Source organism: Sinohyriopsis cumingii, unplaced genomic scaffold (assembly GCF_028554795.1).
Source record: "Sinohyriopsis cumingii isolate HCF-2022 unplaced genomic scaffold, ASM2855479v2 utg001741l, whole genome shotgun sequence".
Classification (NCBI taxonomy): Eukaryota; Metazoa; Mollusca; class Bivalvia; order Unionida; family Unionidae; genus Sinohyriopsis; species Sinohyriopsis cumingii.
The window spans coordinates 165,204-180,225 of NW_028316041.1; the positions used below are offsets into that span (position 1 = coordinate 165,204).

The 15,022-nt window shown below is 36.0% G+C and overlaps 1 protein-coding gene across 1 annotated transcript in view; it reads left to right on the forward strand.

The window, feature by feature from the left end:
* The window catches only part of LOC149771681 (uncharacterized), a 56,863-nt gene that overhangs the window by 5,530 nt on the left and 36,311 nt on the right, over positions 1-15,022 (forward strand). The window contains exon 3 of the mRNA XM_089948235.1: positions 6,933-7,184. Within this exon, the coding sequence (XP_089804361.1) occupies positions 6,933-7,184 (252 nt within the window). The remainder of the gene's footprint in view (positions 1-6,932; positions 7,185-15,022) is intronic.

Below are 15,022 nucleotides of genomic sequence, written 5' to 3' on the forward strand. Positions count from 1 at the left end.
AATGTAGAAAAGGTTTTAAATGCTGATTGTTAGACTTCACAGGCACTAATTGGACTTCCTTAAATAAAAAAAATAAAGTCACCCATTATCAGATATTTTGTGATCACTTATGTAAGGCATGTGTGAGAAATGTATTGGCATTGATTGGTGTGCTAATAAAGTGTTGGCATATACTGTTGAGCTACGGAAGTGTCGGTATTGACTCATATGCTAATGAAATGTTGGCATTTACTAGTGTGCTAAGGAAATGTTGGCATTGACTGGTGTGCTAAGGAAATGTTGGCATTGACCGGTGTGCTAAGGAAATGTTGGTATTGACTGGTTTGCTAAGCAAATGGTATCATTGACTGTTATGCTGAGGAAGCTTTGACATTGACTAGAAAGTGATCACCAGATTAAAATGGCTTGGACTAAGAATCACTAGCGAAGAAAGTGAAAGAAGCAGGACACAAAAGAGTAACTGTGGATCTAACTTAATGAAAAACAGAAAATAATTCCTTTGACTGGAATACAGCACATCCATTAGGATTACCGGTGTGACTCATCTTCATGTGCATATAAATAGCCATTATCAAATATGTAATTTTATCTCAATTATGATAATTATACTTTGTAAAAAAAGACCCAGACCATAAGTAAGTAAATGAAGAGAATGGTATTTTTTCCACACTTTTGTAATAATTTGTATTCTAGTCATCTACCTTTTACCTGGATAAAGTGTAACATTTCTGGCTGCAAATTTAATGCTATTTTGTGGTGGAGGGATTGCACTAAACACATTTGAAATGTCCATATGAGCATAATACAGATGCATGGAAGATTAAATAATGACTTCATTCCAAATTTTAGAGGTTTTGCATCTGGAAATCTTTTTTTATAAATCTCTTTTGTCTGATTGTTTTTCTCAAAAATAATAAAATGTAGTCTGTTATTTTAATTGCTCATATATCAAGGCAAGAAACATTTTTTGAATCTGTTTGACAACTGTATATTTTGATCCAAAAATTCAAAGACCTTCTACCCACCATTGTTTTTTAAACACAAAATTAATACCATTCATATACTAGCATTAGATTTGGGGTGTGGGGGTATGTATAAAGATAACCCAATTAATTGGTAAGTTTGTTATGTTTAGTGAACTCCACAATCAAGTACCCCTGGTAAAATTGGATGGCTGTAAGTTTAATATTGTTGGTATAGTTTGCATTAAACAGATTTGGAACGTCCATGTGAGCATATGGATGCATGGAAGTTTAAATAACTACGTTACTCCATATCATATATGGGGCCGACCATACATTTTCGGCGATTGGGTGTGGGTTACTGGGATTTGTTTTGGAGCCAGGGTGATTTGTTCTCTTTTCCATAAATATTTTTTTCTTCAAAAAGATAGTTCATGTAGTCTCTTTTCATCTATAAATCAGAGCAAGAACTATATGTAAATCTATTTGACAAGTTTAAATTTGGTTCCAATAACTTCCAGTACTTTAATCTCCCCAATAAACAAGAACACAATTTATACATTGGCAACACAGCATTGAGCACCTGTGATTGGCAAGGAATGGATGTGTAGATGGGTTTAACTTCAGTCTATTAGCCATCAAATACCACATTAAGATTGTAATTTCTGCCATTCCCCAGTATTAAAAGATTTTCTTAAGCTTTATGTAGTGCTAAACGTTTGGGTTTTAGCGCTTTCCAAATTTAGAAAAAATATTTTGAATTTCCCTCTTTTCAAGATATCAGGTTTGGGAGGTCTCTCCTTTTATGCACAAGTTAAAGTGGCATGACCGCTATTTTACACATAAAATATAGTAAATGACCAGATTAGTTAGAAATATTATACTTAATAATATTGACTAAATGATCAAGAAAGAAATTGAACTTAATTTTAATTTTGATCTTTCTTATTTATATGTATTCGTTGTTTATATACATTCTGCCCATGAAGTGCATTCACTCCGAAGCAGACCAGAAGTTGATCTTTGGAATGGTTTCATGTGTGTGGAACACACGAAGCAACTGATAAATTTTTCACAAAATTGGCCCTTCAGAATCAGTAAGGTTGCTTAAATGGTAATGGATGAAAGGTGTGGAGTGTCTTCTTTACAGTGGTGTGCTTTATGCATGACTGAATGCGCAGATAGTATCGGAAAATTAGATCGGAGTCCTATAGGGGTCAGATTGTGACTGGCGAGAGTTAGTTACCTTGATTTAATTGGTGAGTGTACACTAGTCCTACAATGTAAGACATCAATTGTTGGTTTTGTTTTAGTGATATGTCTTACTATCCAAATAACGGCCTTGTATAGTGTGTTCCGCTGCCGTTGAGATTGGAACGAGTAGTCAAAGTTTCAGTTATATCTTACATTTGGCAGCAAATATCAACACTATTCCACTAATTTATGTGTAATTAATATACTTTCTGTGCTGTCTTTATCCTGGCGGAATGAAAATATGACACTAGCAAATGGACGCATTTTCATGTTCTGTTGACAAACATTTGAATTTGTTGCATTGCGACGGTAGTCGAGGTATGTCGAAGTATGTTTATGTAGGTTCATGTGGCAGAGATGCTTCTTGAACAAAACGAAACGGTGATTTACAGTTCCAATAGGCATAATATATTTTTATTCATTTTGTTAAAGAATAATATTTCAACTTAACCCAATTTTGGCATTCCTGGCTTTTATTGCTCTACATTCAACTGAAATGTAGGCCAATGAAACTTGAAAACAGGTCTATTTTGTGAGAATTTGAATTTATTAGAGAAAAGACATCAGAGTAAGTAAAGTCTGAAAATAACATAATGGCTTTGCCTTGTAGAAAAGTGCCGTTATTTTAGTTGCCAGTTGTGTGAGATAATCCTGAAATTTGACTTTCGTTACTATGTTGGTCGACATCAAAACACTATACAGCACCGTTAGTTAGACTGTAAGACCCTGACGCTCAAAACATAAATAATTGCATCAAGGTCTTTCATGTCAGACTAAGTGTACACATAATTAGTTTGGCATTTGGCCACTAATTTATCAGACTTACGATATTTTGTTACACCTTACTGAAAACTGGTCATATTTACCACAAAAAAAATCAACTGCCTTTCTGAGATGGTCATGTCAGGGTTGGCAGGTCTGAGCTAGCACCAGGAGGAGATATAGCAGTGCAATAACCAATGCTAAGTATTACATGATTAAATTTACTCAAGAACATCTGTTTTGTAGAACGGCTTCTTTGTTAACCAGGTTTCTGTATTCAGATTTGTAGATGTTATTGTGACTAAAAGAATGCATCAAGTTACAAAAAAAATTGATTAGTTGAAACCTGTTGAGATCATACTTTCAATATCTCAGCAATGCCAATACTTATGTGGGTGCTTATTTATCAGACTTACCCTACAATAGAGTTCCCACACTACTAGGAAATTCCTAAAATGTCAGAAGAAATGATATTTTTCCGATCATGAAAAGTGCTTAAAGTTTGCAGATATTGATGAAAGTCGGGAAAATGCCAGGAAATTTCTGCCACCTCTTGACAAAAAATTGTGTAATTTGTTGAAACTGATCTGATCACAAGTTAAATTTACTGAGTTCTGACACGAATATTAGGAGTTAGAAATGTGGATCATTTGAGTGGTTGACATAAACATATCTGTATTGTTTATCCAAATGCTCTGTGGATTAGAGTCATCTAGTAAACTGGTGAGTGAACACATAGCTAGATATCGGTATCTTCTTTTACATGGAAAGTATCAAAGCCAGTCTAGCGTCACAATAAGTCAACACGGTGGCAACATAGGTTAACAGTTTACTAGCTAGCCTAGCAAACTTAAACGCTTTACATCGAGTCATACATACGTGAAAAAATAGGAAAATTATTTATTTTCTCAGAAAGCATGAGTAAAACAAACATGTCTTTAATCCACAGACAGACAAAATGAAAGTAAAGCATTAATGAGATTTGACCTGGTACTCACCATTTCCAAGGCTAGTCTGATGAGTAAACAAATCTTGCAACCTATATGTTAATGACATCATACATCTAGCAGTCATGTGATATCAACAGTAAGCAATTATAAATGATGTAGAAGAAAATTTAAAAATACTTAATGAAAGTCTCAGTGTTTGTAAGAAAAGAAAAATGAATTAACACAAAATGTTCTGTATATTTATTCTGATAACATACATGGGTAAGGTTTATGAAACAGCACGTGTGAGCAATTATTTTGTTGTATCATGTGACTACCATGTTAACGTGTTTTCAGCTTTATGAATTGGGGTCTGTCCAGGTTGCTGCGACATTGACAGGTTTCGGGTCATTCTCAGAATAAATATGTTGAGCATTATATGTCCTTTTTTGGTTTCTTCAAAAGTTATTTGACTTTCATTTAATAGTTTCAAATTCTTGAACAACATTGGAAATGGGTTTGTTTTGATATCAATTGACTATTGGATCTCCATTGTTGTAGGTTTGTATAGTCATATGACTAATAATGTAAATGGTCTGAACTAACTGAAGTTTCATCAGTGCTTTAGTTTTGTCTCTGTCATGAGATTAAAGACATAAATGATTAAAAGAGTTGCAATTTTTGAGAAAATAAATCATTTTCTTTTAGATTTCATACAGGTATGACTGGATGCTTGATTGTGTATGATTGCTAGGCCTGCTGGTTAAGTGACTACGATATGTAAAGACCACACGGAGGCGGCAAATTATAACTTTTCAATAAAGAATTCGCTTGGTCCACACACTGCAGGTACAAGCATAGATGTCCAAACATGAAAAATGGGGTGTGAATATTCAGAGAAAAACAAGATTACAAAATGGATTGAGATTCGTTACAGAGTAATAGCAAAAAATTGTAGTCCAAAATTTCTAATCTCTGAGCTGAACTTTGCTGCTAAGCTGTTACACTGTGACATACAGCTTGAAGTATTGGTTTCAAGTTTTAAATGGGTCACAGGAGAAATGGGAGATTGTCATCCCTTGTATTATATATTAAGTAAATTTTCGGAAATGATTCGATCCCCCTGTAACGTAATCGAGCTAACACCCTTTGAGACTGAATTGGTATTTAAGAAATAACAAATACATATGCGAGTGACAATAAAAGGATGTATTATTCTGTTACACTAATGATGAAGTAACATGACATCAAAATAAATACAAAGGTACATAATATGGATCCAGTGGAAAACCATGATGAAGAACAGATAATTATTTGAAATGTTCAATAATTATAAAGTTGACTCAGATAATTAAACACTACCATGCTTTTTGTCTCTATGGCCAGCCAATATGCTGACCTTTCCCTATATAGTCAAACACTAATGGCATTCTTATAGTCAAAGACTATAATGAAATTCTCCTAGTCAAACACTATGACCTTCTTATAGTCAAACACTATAATGAAAGTCATATAGTCAACCACTATAACGACATTTCTCTTAGTCAAACACTATGACCTTCTTAGAGTCAAACACTATAATGAAATTCGTACATGCATGTCCAATGTTTACTTGACATTTCATATTCCCTTTGACCTGCTTCCCTGCTTAGTCACTTCAACCATCCAGGTTTTTCAAGCACATATACGTTGGCACTTTCCTGGTGGTCTTTCATCACTACTGTTGCGGCCTTTGGCTACACCTAGTCAGTCCGCACACAGTTATTGACACCTAGACACTCATACCTAGTTATCCACAACTAGCTATCCACACCTACTTGGCTGAATATGAAAAGAAACAACTTTCCAAATAGTCTGCTTTCTGTCTATTTAGATTAAAATATCTGAGCATTTCAAATGGATTAATACTAACACACCTGGAATATTCCTTATGAACGACAGTGGCGTACGAATGGCATACCAAAAAAATAGAAATATGATATCCTAAAACTCTTAAGACATGCATAATACGCCTTCAGTATTAGTTATAATAGCGACAAGATAACTTACCAACAGGAGTATTGCATATGTGTTCATATCCCTGTTAATACTCCGAATCGTACCATCGCTCACTTCCAAATTACAGAAGACATACACTCTTGATGAATTAAACTACAAGAATGATAAAACAACGCAAACGTTTCATACAACATTTTGAATGTGTTTTGTGAAACTGAACATTAATTAAAAAGAGTTGATTAAAAAGAATATAACTCACTCAATACGTTGGCTCAAACTAAATAAGACATAATGGCAATCCCGCCCCGACGGCTAAACACATAAAGAGCTTCCCTCTAATGGCTGTGTCAATCAATGTCCCTAAGTAACATATATAGTCGCACGCGTTAACATGTATTATGCACGTGCCGCACAAGCAATGAAGGCGTCACACGATGCAAAGAAAAAGTATATTTACGAGATACTATGGCGTTCAAAACACGTCAAATACTGGAATTTATGGTGGTATAAGCAAGCCATATCAGGTATTTCATAACACCCCCATGTGCATTAGTACAGGTTTGGCTACTGGTCTAATTTATATGAACTTACCAAGGTCAGACTTGTTTCTTTCCTCTGATACATTTTGTGGTTTAGTGCATGATCGTATATCTGATTTGTATGTTTTTTAGAGTCTTGTAAGATAAACAGTTTTTGATTTGAAAAATGCATACTTTTTTGGCCAGATGTGCTTTAATTTGAGTAACTTGAAGAAGTAAATTTCATCCTGGAAATTATCTGGAAATTTATCATTGATTAAGCTTGAGAACCATTCTGCTAATGCCCACATAAAAGAATAAGGAAGATGGGGCAAATGTTAAAGACATTTTGTTTCTATCTTTGTGCTCCAGCCAAACTTAATTCAGTTTGCTGGTTGTTTCATACACAGAAATTCTGGTGAAGGTGCATGCTCTATGGATCCTGCTACAAGCAATAAAGTAGGTGTGTTGGCCCTTACTAACGTTTTTGCCTATGTGCCTATTTCTAGAAATATCGTCATGAGATATGTGAGAGACACTTCAGAGCCATCCGCACTTGTGTAAGTGACAAACCTACCAGGTTTCACTTGGTTGATGAGGACTTTGCTATTGACAACACAGTTGTTGACAGTAAATTGGAGGATTTGAAGAGGAAAATTGTAGAGGTGGCATCACAGCAGCGATATTGGGGGGAAAAGATACCTGCACGGTGGCTTCCTCTTGAACAAGACCTGAGGAGGATGAAGGCTGCTGGAATCAAGGTATACATTTACATTTTGAATATATTAATGACTAGGCTATTTCAAACCCTACTTTGATAGCAAAGGAGGACATGTTGTTTTGTTGCTTTCCATCCATATGTACAGTCAGTGGTCTCCAATCCATTTTAGTACGATATCACAGACAACATGGAATGTGAATGATCTGTTTATTTCTTTTGGGCCATTACAGCAATGTGTAATATATTTATATCCATTGCTCTTCGACAGTTTGACAAAAACATTTTAGTACAATGGACCAAATATAGATGAGGTTGACAGCTTAGGAAGCTTAATGGTATTTAGGACACATTTTTAAACCATTTTTGGACCAAACAATTGTTAGGATGATTGAATGGAACCAATATTTAATTATAAAACCAATTAAATGACAATGTTGCATGGCCTGATTAGACATTCTAGCCACTACAGCAGTTCCAATTTTTTAACTTTAAAAAAGAGTTTATGAGATGGTCTTTTGTCCGTTGACCTTTTTGTGTTGTCCGTTAACACGTTAATTATTGGTACTCTTCCTCAACTATTTGGTTGGAACGTCATGTTGGCATGAGATTTTCGCAAACGTTCTTACAATGTCAACTTGTTCCTAAATGAAAATGGTGATGATGCAGAGTCCAGTATGGCTACCATAGTGGCCATGTTGAAAATCATGTTGTCACTATTCTTCTGAATGTTATTTCATGTTGATATAGAATTTTCACTACCAGACTTCTTGTGATGTATAATTAGTCATTTTTATCACCACTTTTAAATGAATGATCATATCAGCGTGGCGATTTAAGACTGATAATAATATTTTGTTAATGCTAAATTAAAATGGTACGGATCTGATTTACAGTACGTGGCCATCTTGCAAAGTCGTTTTCGATATTCCACTTAAATTGATGTTATTTTGACATTGGGTTTTCATCAGAAGAGGTGTCATACTCGTCCTTATTGTAAAGGGTTAACCATCCTTATTTTTAAAGGATTAACCGTCCTTACTGTAAAGGTCTAACTGACCATATGTCAGGCATGATGGCTATCTTGAAACTATTGTTATCTCAGCTTCTTCCAAATGGATAGCTATATCAAGACAGGGTTGTTGCCAATAGACTTACTATGATATCTAGTTGATCTTAAATCAAAATAGTGCCAGTTGTATTTCCAGTATGGCTGTCATGATGACTTAAATATTGTGTTGTCACTATTGCGTTCCTTATGATACGGGGTTTTCACCAAATGATTGTATTAAATTGGTTAACACAATCACATGACCACGAAAGCTTGAATGTCACATGACTAAGGAAAAACAAACATAGCTGCCAGAATTTGATTCACATTGATGTCATATTCATAAAGAATGAGAAACAATACAACTGTTTATCACCGATGAGTATTTTGTTATTTTGTGACTGAATGTCATCAAAATAAAACATCTTTACATTTTAATGGTAAAATGACATTTTTATCCAGTACATCATCTGCTATGCACATAAGTCAACCTCCTCCAGAATTTGCATTACCTCTTGTTACTCGCAGATTTAATAAAAAAACTGAATGTACGTTTTTGCTGTTGATGTGTGTATGATGTCACTTATGATAGGATTTATGAAACTTACAAATGCATGCATATGATATTCATTTTAAATCAAATATAAACTAATGATTAAACTTTAAGAAAATGAAACAAAATACAAAATGTTGAAACTGTTTTCAAACATTAGGTATTTTTTGGTTTAAAGACCTTTCAAAATAAATGCAAATCATATCAGTAATGAATATTGATGTTGGCAAATTTCAGTAACTACAAGTAGTAAACAATTAATTCACAGCACTTCATGTGCTAGGGGTTGGCTTCAGAAAGTGAAAATTGGTCTGAGAGAATTGTTTGTTTTTAAGGGCTTGTTTAATGATCTATATATGCAGATTCAGCTCTGGACTGGGAGTATATGCATACCATCATGGTTGCCTGAGTAGGTCAGATGTTTATATTTACCTGAGGATTTCTGATGCAAGATAGATCAGGTCATTGATTCCTATTTTCTCACCTGGTTGAAGCAGTTGGAATGAGGCAACACTCCTGTGCCTTTGCTTCCTGTATCTCATTAGAAATCGTTGGTGCTGTTGGGTGAATGTTTGCATCTAAACAATGTATAGAAAGAGCATTGACTATCCAGGTGATTGGTTCTGGGTCTGGTGAGACAAAGGTTAGGTATTTTGCATTGATCCACCATTGGTTCAACCCAGAAGGCGAATATATGAATGAAATCAAAGGGATGAGGTGACCATTTCATTTGTATTAGCTTTTTTTGCTACACTAGATCTACTAATATTTAGTTGGCCTGTAAACTGATGAACCTATATGTGGTTTGTCATTGATTTCAATACCTTAGAAAAGGCCAAATATGAGTACACTTATCTGGAACCTTGGTTTCCCTTTGGCTTTCAGTACAAGTCACTGCAATGATGATATCGGACAGAACAAGAATGATGTTTCCATGTAGTTCCTCCTTCCTCCTGCCATCATTCAAATACTTTTAGTATTGCTTTCATCTCAAAATGCAAATGAAGATCCTGAGTGTTTCGTGCCCCACTGGCCTCTTAAAATAGTCATAGAAATTGTGCACTCCAGTTCTCTGTGCCTACCTATGTACATACCATGGTTTCCTGTGTATGTACCTGCAAGGGAATACAGAGGATGGTCCAAGCTAGGGTCTGCCATCTTTTGAGATGTAACCCCCAATTTGTATTGGTTGATGTAGAATATTACAATGGGTAACATTTTAATCTACAAAAGAATTGACCTAGAAAGATAATGTCTGCTGCCACATTGAGCAATACTCTTAGGCAAATGAATTCTCTGGCTGAATGACCATCTTGTGCAAGCTATGCAGCCACCATTTTACTGATTTTCAATCGCCTTTCATGAAGGAGACGTAGTTTGTTTACCTGTGTTGCAAACTCGATTCCTAGGTGGACAAAATGTTGAACTGCTATAAGGTCATATTTTTTATTGCTTACAGGAAATTTACAGTTGAGAAGGAGGGTATCAATGGCTACAATGTCTTGCATCAATATAGAACTGTATATTGGTTTTTCAGAATACCATCTAGTTAGCTGATTCTTCTACTGTAGAGATGGTCCCGACATGGGTTATTACTCTGTCCACCAGATATGTGGACACCCATGGTTTGTTCTGAGTTCTATCAGGAGTGCTCTTAACTAGTAAATGGTATCTTTGTAAGCAAACTGCAGGAATTTAATTTATGAAATCTTCCACAAATCTTGTGGAATATTTTTGAATAGGGAGGTGAAGATGTTTCGTTAAGTATTGACTAATTATGAAAGTCTTCCTCATGAGCATCAGTCAGAACTCATTTTATTGTTTCCATCTGAAACCATGGGTTACAAATGATATTTCTGAGGGTGTTTAAGTCGATTACTTTAGAAATATATATACCACCCATTTCTAGAAATGGTTGTTAATATTTTACTGCATAATATCTGCCTTAAATAAGTAATTGGAACATTTGTAGCTGAAGGTACCCTTGGATAATGGAGGAAGATTATTGAATGTGATACTGAAGCCTAACGGAGCAACACTTGCTAGTTAATGGATATTAATGGTAGATACTTCCCATTCAATAACAAAGAATAAGAGTCTTCCCAAACTGTGATATTGACAATGGAGTATGAACATAACATCATTTCTTGTTATAGGGCAAATGGTGTTTAGAAAAAAGTAGTTAAAAAAGGATTGCCTTCTCTTGACCTCTTGTTCACTTTAGTTTTAAGAATTCTGACCTTCCACAAGTAGTAGATTTTCACTGCTGTTATGCCTTTGATGTGGGTGTGTCAAGAAAATCTCGTCTGTTGTGTGGGACGCCAAGTGGGAAAAGATAAAGCATTTTCTGCCAGTTGAAAGATTGCCTTAAAGTCCAACATAGAACCAACTGCCACAACATTTATGTCTAATATTTGTGTGTCATTAAACGGCTTCCATTCCATGCATATCGAGTAAGTTTTTGCCATTCCCAGGGGTGCATTGTCTATCTGTCTAATCTGGTTTTCTTTATGTGATTCAAATGTACTGTGGATCCTATAGATGAAATTAGAGTCCTGTAATTTTCTGTGTCTGCAACCAAAAAGGTCAACCACCTCTGATGTGGGAGATTGTGGGTTCAAACCTGGCTGAGTCATACCAGAGACTTAAAGAATGGCACTAACAGCTGCCTCGCTAGGTGCTCAGAATTAAGAAGTTATTGTTAGGACTGGTTGGCCTGGTGTCAGGATAATGCGACTAGGTGGGGCATGATGATACATGTCTGCGGCATTATGCCCCAGTGTAGACATCACTATAAACTGTCACATGGCAAACATTTTAGCGATATGACTGAACATTGTTTAAGCTATGTTAAAAATCTAAATCACACACGAACACACAAAAGGTCAACAACTGTTTGACAATGGAGTATGAACATGACATAATTTCTTGTTATATGGCAGCTGGTGTTTAGAAAAAAGTAGTTAAAAAAGGATTACTTCTTGTTCACTTTAATTTTGAGAATTGTGACCTATACTTGATAGGACTGCTTCCACAGTTGCTGTGTCCTTGGGTCAACCTTTCTAGCCTTCAGTTTATTTATCTAAAAATCCCTCCTGCATGTCTGATACTGTGTGTGAGGTAAATTTGTTTCTTTGGGTGCTTTTTGTACATATTTCTTCGACCTATGGTAGAGATGGTTATAAAAGAGTATGGCTACGATCCTTGCCCAACTTGTGATGTTCTTTCTGAAAGGTGGAAGTTGCAAGCTCTACATTACTTCCACAAGTTGTACATTTTCACTGCTGTTATGCCTTTGATCTGGGTGTCAAGCAAATCTGTTTAGGACATGTGCCAGTTGAGAAACAGACTCTCACTTGTGGTGTGTCGGAGAAGATAAAGTCTTTTCTGCCTTCAAGATTGCCTTCAACTTCTAGTCCAGCATAAACCCACTGCCACAACATTTAAGTCTCGTATTTGTGTGTCATTAAATGGCTTCCATAACATTCATATGAGGTAGGTTTTTGCTATTACCAAGGGTGCATTGTCTATCAGTCTATTCCGGTTTTCTTTATGTGAATCAGATGTATAGATGATATTAGAGTCCTGTAATTATCTTCATAAGCAACCCAAAAGGACAACCGCCTCGGATGTGAGAGGGCGCAAGTTCAAACCTCAGGCCAAGTCATTCCAAAGACTTAAAAAATGGTACTAACAGCTACCTCGCTAGGTGCTCAACATTAAGAAGTTGCAGAGATCTTAGCGACATGACTGTTAAAGCTACATTAAAAATCTAAGTCACACACAAACACACAAAAGGTCAACAACTTTCCCAAACTGTGGGTGGTTGTGAACATTGGTTGATCATCAACTTTCATTATTAGTGAGATCTAGCAAAGATTATATAGCTTGTATCTAGGTGAATGGGGTCACACAATTTCCTCATTGAGATACAGTGACAATGGGCCAATAAGCAGGTGCTTCTTTTCAGGACCAAGTTAATAGAATGTACTGAATCAATATCCTGTTTACTGTGGCAATAAACTGGGTAATAGGTGCATTGAGAAACTGGGTACTACTTGCATTGAGAAACTAGGTTCCACGTGCATTGAGAAACTGGGTACCAGGTGCATTGAGAAACTAGGTACCACATCCATTGAGAAACTGGGTACCAGGCGCATTGAGAAACTAGGTACCAGGTGCATTGAGAAACGGTACCAGGTGCATTGAGAAACTGGTTACCATGTGCATTGAGAAACTGGATGCCAGGTGCATTGAGAATCTAGGTACCAGGTGCATTGAGTGACCAGTGAGAATACACTACATTCCACAAGAGCGCTTGTATGATGTGGGGTAGGCAGACTGGACAAACACCTTCAGTTTTTGGCATTAATGGTAAGATTGATTGTAATGATGACCTGTCATTTTCCAATGAATGATGTTGTAAAGTTCTTTGTGTTGGGACTTGTTTGTTAGTTGATATTTAATGCACAAAACCAATACAGACTTCTGATGTGTGATATATTAATTAGGCTTGCTTTGATGTCGGTCTCACTCAGATATAGCCTGAAAAGATGATTGGCCATCATGCCCCTGTGGGATCAAGCCTATTGGTTCCATCAACAATGGTTTGTCATATTGCGGCAACGATGGTGGATCCAAGGCCCTCATCATTTGTCTGGGACAACTGGGAATGCATTTTTGCCTTCTGAAGTGATATATGCTCCAATAAGTAAATCATTCACTGCAATGTTGTCAGCATTTGTACTAATGGTGCCCTTGTCTCTCCAGTTGCACTTGTGTGCCCTGTCTTGTGTTACTAGACACTCTGTCCAAATGGTGCAAATCTGACATAAATTCCCAAGTGTCAACTTTACCAAGCTAGACATGTGTAATTCCTGTGTTTCCACTGTAGATATAATTTACGTTTATCCTGCCCGTAGTCTAAATCATTAAGACAAAAATAAAGTACTGTGACAGTATATACAAGTAAAGCCAGGCATGTGTCCTGCTTTATGAAGTAAGAGAGTAGACGTACTGTGCTAACCTATGTGAAAATTATTTTTGACCTATATAGAAATCTATATATGATTAAGTATGGAATTAACATTGAATTACAATATTGATGAAATATATGTTCATTTGTGTGTATGTGTATGTGTGTGTCAGTGTGTCTGTACAAACAAAATCAATGATATAGGTTCTACAACTTATCACATCAACATATATGACCTTTGTCCATTAGGGAGTTAATTAGAATAACCTATTTATAAACACAGAATTAGGTTTTAAAGAATAGAAATAGTGTTACAAGCCAGGGGTCTTTACTTGACCGAGCGGTTGTCAAACCCTGCCACTATTCCTGCTAGAAGTCATAAAGTTTACCCCAAATTTCCAAAGACTTCTATACAACTTCAGTTGTAAATTAGAAAGCCCAATGTGTCCATCCTATACCTAAATTTTACTCTAATTAATGCAAGACCACAGATAAAATAATCTGCCAAATATCTATCAACAGCACATCTGCATGGTTCTTCTTATCAGGTTTCCGTACTGCCAGCTGTTCATGCCATAGAAACTATACTACTAGCATCCTCTAACACTGGGAACTATTTTAACTCTGACACCTTAAGCCAGTCAATGTATGCTTTCCAGGCACATTTCGCCAATATAACTGCACCACATTTGCCACCATGGCAACATAAACTGTATCTGCTGAGTCCCTTCTTATTTATTTCTTTGTGTAATTTACTGGTTTCCTACTGTAAATACTGCCACTGCAGTCACACCTCCAATGTTCACCACTAGATTTTAATATGGACTATCCTTCTGCAGGGACATTCAGGGCCTGAATGCACTACTAGAGAACCATGGCATCATGGAAACTCACTAACACTTCACTCTGTGATATTTGCTCCTAGTAACTGGCTAATTATTTCTGGTTAAGGATGTTTACATTGTGCCGAATTCCAATAATCACACAAGTAATCAGACAAATCTAAGAATTCCTTAATATGGGGCGCTATGAAATCGACCTCGAGTGATGCATACGTCACACTTCTGTGGTTTAATCAAAATTGATGACTTTCTCCAAAATCAACTGCCAACTCGGTTAAGGATTCCCAAATATTATTAAAACAAAACTCTGAATCAATGGACTTGTTACTAATAGCCCACCACTCAACATCCACAACTAAACTGTATTTTTCTTTTTGAATCACCGCTTGCTTATAAGTATCCTAAATGGCAACAATGACACAAATTAACCAAGCTGAATCCAACATGAATATGTTCCAAC